The 6,000-nt window shown below is 35.8% G+C and overlaps 1 protein-coding gene across 1 annotated transcript in view; it reads right to left on the bottom strand.

Annotated features, from left to right (window-relative positions):
* RpL24 (ribosomal protein L24) overlaps window positions 1-3,718 on the bottom strand; it is a 30,852-nt gene extending 27,134 nt beyond the window's left edge. Inside the window, exons 1-2 of the mRNA XM_081768693.1 lie at window positions 3,577-3,718; window positions 3,375-3,450 (exon numbers count right to left, since the gene is read on the bottom strand). Of these exons, the coding sequence (XP_081624819.1) occupies window positions 3,375-3,450; window positions 3,577-3,581 (81 nt within the window). The 5' untranslated portion in view covers window positions 3,582-3,718. The remainder of the gene's footprint in view (window positions 1-3,374; window positions 3,451-3,576) is intronic.
* Window positions 3,719-6,000: the final 2,282 nt, after the last annotated feature.

Below are 6,000 nucleotides of genomic sequence, written 5' to 3' on the forward strand. Positions count from 1 at the left end.
GGTCGCTGCCCAAAGTCGAGAACGGGTTTTCCTTGAAATATATCGCAGATAATAAATCTACGTGACATTACATATATTCTTACCTTGTGTTTTACTAGTTTATCTTTCGTCAACTTGTTCTTGTTAAAAAAAATTCAATATAAAGTTTAATTTTGGTGTTTATAAACTTGATAGTTTAAATAGTCTGAAATTATCGCGATTCCTAGTATTATTCTGACGTTTATTTCGAATATCAATTACTGTGATGTTTCACTGGTCTAAAATTTTTTCTTGACGATACTTAAATGTCCCCAAAAGGCACTGCACAAGCTTCACTTATCGACTTCTACAATTTGGCTCACTTCACTGAGAACGGTTTGATATAGTGCTTTATTTTAGCTGATGGTTTTCTCACCATACTGTAATGGTTCATTGTGTTATGCACTGTGAATGGATTATATAATATTGACGTACTATGTGCGTACTGGCGCTGTGAGGCATTTGGTTACATTTCATCTATTACGGGTGATATTGAGAGCACTTTTTTTTTCTCCTTTCGCGTCAGTCGGAGGGGAAAGTGCTTTCTACATTTTCGAATATTGTGATTTTTGGGGTGTTACCTTAATTATACTTTTAAAACAACATTGATATAGTAGAAGGATTAAGTCATTACTGTAATACAACTTCGTGCATTGTGCGACTTCGGAGTTAGTTTCCTGCTTTAAATGATTCACTAAGACAACGGGGATTGTTATTACACTGGCGCATGCCCAAATAATTGCTTACGAATTGACAATATGCGTGCAAACTAATGTGCCCTGGAAATGACAACGCACTATCCTAACACTTGCTATCTTAAAGTTAACCGCCGGAGAGTTGGCCCAAAAAACCGAAAAATACATAAACTTTACCAGAAGGAAATAGTAAATCGCTTATTTTCCATAAAATTTATACAAAACATTAGAATACTATTTAGACATGATAAAAGCATCGCCATATTGGTACTATTTTAAGTAGAAGCACGCTAACATCGTATATACATTGTAATGAGGCAACTTCTTGAAAAATGGCAGTTCCACGTCACATTTCGATTTTCAGTGTCATAGCATATGTTGGTGAAGAACAGAAGTTATTACGTTTTGTGAAGGGGCACAAATTCAAGAAATTAAGCTGAAAACGTCTCAAATGTAGACTGACTATAAACATAAAAAGTTACATATTTAAATGTGAAAATAAAAAAGTGACCACATGAAAGGTTATTTATCAGAGTACTTATTGAAGTCATCTACCACAACATAAAGGTAATTAATAGCAGTGAATGCTTTCAGAATGAAACTAACCTAATGTAACCTAGTGTTTTTAGCAACATCTTAGTTTATGCGCACATTCACCATCACTGACAACACATCGCGCCACTCACCCCACTGTTGCGCTCCTGCCCTGACTCGGTTAAATAGTATTCGCGCCTTTTATTGGTCACTTAGTACATGTTAGTTTATGGGTCTTACATTGTAAATTTTATAGTGTATTTCCGGACGCAGTAGTTACACGCACAACGGATGCCTCTTCAAATGAATGTACACCTTGGAATTCTTGGGAAATTCTTCCCAAGGTAGTGACAGTCAATTCCGTCATAAATAACACTTTCATGTCTTTAAGCTTCAAAATACTGGACCTACTCTTTGACACAAAAGCCCTATCTTCTTAAATGCAATTATTTAATAAGTACCTTACAAATCGTTTCTTAGGAATTGCATTCTTGGGAATTGCGTATTCTTAGTATGCAATCTTGGGAATAATTAATTTACGAGAGAACTTCCCCTTATGGATATATATACGCCTTCGGTGCGGTGACTCAGTGGTAGAGCGTTCACCTCCGGTGCTTGGGGTCCCTGGTTCGATCCCATCTCGCGCCGTGTGGACTTTGTGGTGGACAAACACCGTGCTCGTGGGCTTTCTCGGGGTTCTCCCGTTTCCTCCCACTTTCTTTATTCCACCATTTCATTCATTTCACATAATCACCGTCTCCTTTAGCCTAACCGGCATACTCGTGGGACGTAAAACAAAGATTTCATTTCGGACATACGGCATAAACACGACTGCAAAAAGCACGAACCAACTTGTGCTACGTGGACATTAAAGGTGAGATTGCTATCTAACCGAGTAAAAGTAGGAATGCAACAGTAGGAGGTCCGCGTCCACAGGAAGAAGGCGCGTCAGCAAACGGGGGAGCGGAGTATGCACAAACGAGGATAGCCTAAAAAAAACATTCACTAAAATCATATAGATTAGAGTATTTGTACGTTTCACACTAATAACTCAATACTTGCAAGCAAAAGATACAAGCGGTAATAGTATACATGAGAACCCCCTGATCTGCGTTTCTTCTGTGTTCTATTACCGCTTCTACATGAAATACCATAAATTTTCTACGTAGTGCAATAGTAAGAAGTATTCATGTGCACAAGACATGCGATATGCGTTCAATTCCCCCCCCCCCCCCACACACACACATAGATAAAGTACAAGGGCACTACACATGCAGATATAAAGTACAGGTACGTTCTTTTTTATTTTCGTATCAGTCGATAAGTAAATAAAAGTCGCTTTGTTACCCCCTTGGTAAGTTCGTAGATACTCAATGAATAATCCCTAAAAGTATGAGCGTCCTGCTCCTTCCGGAACTGACGCGGCTTTACGTATACTATATCCATAAAAGCTTTCCTACATTGTACAAAATACTCCACCGGTAGGAATCAATATATTGTACGACAGTCTTTGATTTGAGCTCATTTTAACTCTAGTATAGCCATTGTAACTTGTACTATTGCATACTTATAAATTACACTAGTACACAAATACTGATTCCCGACGTTGTGAAAAATTCCTCTAATAGCGCAATATAATGTCCTATAAAATTCTTTTATAAGTACTCATTCATTTTAACCGTAAAATTATTGTATGACTACTCTTAATCAGAACTTTTCCATGTGTTCATAGACTAATTTTTGGAACAAAATAGCCAATTTCTTGCTAACTAAAGTTTGCCAACGTATCCTCAATCTCAACTCAAAGGATGCTGGCCCTAACACACAGGTTAAAGTGGGTTATTAGTCGTTTGTTCCTTTCTTTACCAAAGCTTAATACGCAGATCAGATTATCATTGCCAAGTGAGCGAGTGAAGCCTGGTTAGCAGCCAGATTGATTACTTTACTATAACTCAATAGATGCGGGCGTTCTAGAACTCAGCCAATATACGGTAGAACACTTATTATGCTACTGTGGGAAACAGCACCTATTGTTTACTAACACATCTAGACAGAAATACTACATATTTTTAGGTAACTGTTACAAAACATTTTTCGGCCAAAAAATGTAATAGAACGTAACCTTACCTTGCCATCAGCTTTAACCATAGTTTTCCCATGTCCTGGGTATATTTTATACCCACTGTAAGCACACAATCCTATCCTGAAATAGGAAAAACGAATATTTATAATCTTGAAACAATCACATAACCATTCAACTCTACATTTATAGCCAGATGATTAGTATTAAATCAGATTCTAATTACGAAAATTTATATTCAATACTTACTTCATATTGTCTTTCCTACGTTTTCACGGTCAGAGTTGCCACCAACACAAAAACACATGCACGAAAGAGAAAGCAATGTTACCAGCTTGAAGCGTTGAAGTCAAATCCAGTGTTGCCAATAACCTCTGAAGATGGCCTTCAACATATGCCTTCAAACATAAGCCTTTTTACGAAAAAAAAAAAAAAAAAAAAACTATTACCCACATTGTAGATTTTAAATTTCTTTTTTGTGTGTAAGATTATAAGTAAGGTATAGTAATATTTGAAATTGAATTTTATTCGTTGAATACTAAGAAGCAACATACATGACTGTAAATTACAATAAAATCCATCAACAACTCATCTAATTTGTGAAAGTCAACAACCATATTATGAGTTGAATTTAAATAAGTCATCATCGATATCGCTGCAACTAGCCGATTCGCTGGAACTGGATGGAATCAACCTTTTATTTGAGCTCAAAACAGTATTGATGCATTTCTTAAAAAAATGCAATAAAAAATTAAATAAAGAGAGTGATTTACATATCCAGTTGCAGTGAGCGTTGCCACTGGAAGCAGTAACATTGAGCATATGGCAGCGAGCTCCTATCTCTTAACATGAGGAAGTGGATTTATTCCTGCGTCGCTGCTATCCTCCCGTATTGCTCCCTTCCAATTGCATCTTTGTCTGCCACAGGTATATAGTCAACTTCTGTATTAGTTACGAATTCCTCCGCTTTGCAGCGCTTGACTCAATTGATAGAGTGAGTGAGATACACATGCTTGGAAGAAAGAAGTTATTCACAAAACAGAAACTCGCAAAGAACAAATACGCGTCTGGTGGTAGCAGGGGCGGATCTAGGCTGAATGTTTGGGGGAGGGCGGTCGTTCGAAGTCAATAGGTTTTATTTTACATTTATAATACAAAGGTGAACATTATTGTTATAGGTTTTATTTTTAAAATAAAAAAGGATCTTATTCTAGGGGGCGAGGACAATTGCGTCTTGAAGCAGAAAATGTCTTACCACTGGTCTAATTCCTAGCTCTGTGTCCTTCGTGCACATGATCCCGTGCTCGATTTTCGGCGGAGAGCATAAAAAATTAATCTCAAATCCTTCACTTTCAATACCCATCTGTCTTCTTTAGCCTAAATTGCTGGAATGTTAAACTAATATTTTTTTCATTTCGAAGGAAAAAATCTTAGATTTCATGCTTCTTTATAGTAGAACAGCAGATAAAAATACGTGGTTACTGAAAATGGACTCTGTCCCTTCTATTCATAAAAGAAATGCTAACAAAATGCATATTGTCGGAGGAGAGAGGTGTTTCTGTACCCTAAAGAAAATAAGCAGAAAATATTTGCGGTAGCGATGCTTTCTATTCAGAAAAACTTGGCGAGCAGCATTGCAGATTTCAATAAAGTTAGAAAATTTTGAAGCTCGAAAAGAACGGAGAAAGATCTTGCATTTTTAAAAAAATGCATAGTTTACTTAATTAAATAATTTTGTTTAACTGCGTGCATGAATATATGCAATTTTCTTGCTTTTTCTTCCTTCTGGGTTAACAATATCATTCATGGCTTACAGCACATGCTATATATTCAATTTATCTCTTGTTCAATGACACGAGTGAAGAAGTTTTGTTTATAAATAGTGTATAAACGTACATTGATAGTGGTTGTTTAGAAAAACGGAAATAGCTTATATTAAACCAATATTAGAGAATACCTTCAATCAGTAAATATATAAGTAGAGCTTAAAAGAACTTTCCTCTTCATATTTCCTCAATATTTTTTGGATAAGATTCAAGAATGCTGGAGGAAGGGAACACTTGCGCGTACCTACACACTTTTGATATTGCAACATTGCAACCGGTGCTTCTACAGACCACAAATCGCTACTGCTTTTGTTCCCTTTAATAAACAGAAACAATCTCTGTGGCTTGAAGAACCGAACAGTTTACTAAAATTGTATTAGAAAACTTTCATTCTTGCAATAAAGTTCTAAAATTAAAAAAAAAAAATAGCAAACGGGGCCGTCACTAGAGTGACATTAAAATTCTTTCTCAGTCAATAACTAGACCTATTGTTAAGTAGTTGTAAATCTGTGGGTGAGAAGAGAGAAGAAGAATAAAACAATAAGTGTTTGTTGCGTAATAAAACACTCTCTGTCTAGAGAAATCAATTAATACGATAATATATAATGACAATTTACAATAGGCTAATTAAAAAATACACTTTATTTTCAAAGAAAAGGTATTTTTAGCATTAATGTAACTGCTAAAAAAGCCAAAAATGGCAAGAGTTTTATTAAATAAGCTATATTTAAGGCTATAAGAATTTCATACATTTGTATGGCTAAATGCCTCTGCAAATAGGTTAGATTTAGACAAAAATAGGCTAAATTGGCATCACTGGTCAAATCCAACAATAAGCGTAAAATTT

This window comes from Thermobia domestica, chromosome 1 (genome assembly GCF_964235325.1).
Source record: "Thermobia domestica chromosome 1, izTheDome1.hap1.1, whole genome shotgun sequence".
NCBI lineage: Eukaryota > Metazoa > Arthropoda > Insecta > Zygentoma > Lepismatidae > Thermobia > Thermobia domestica.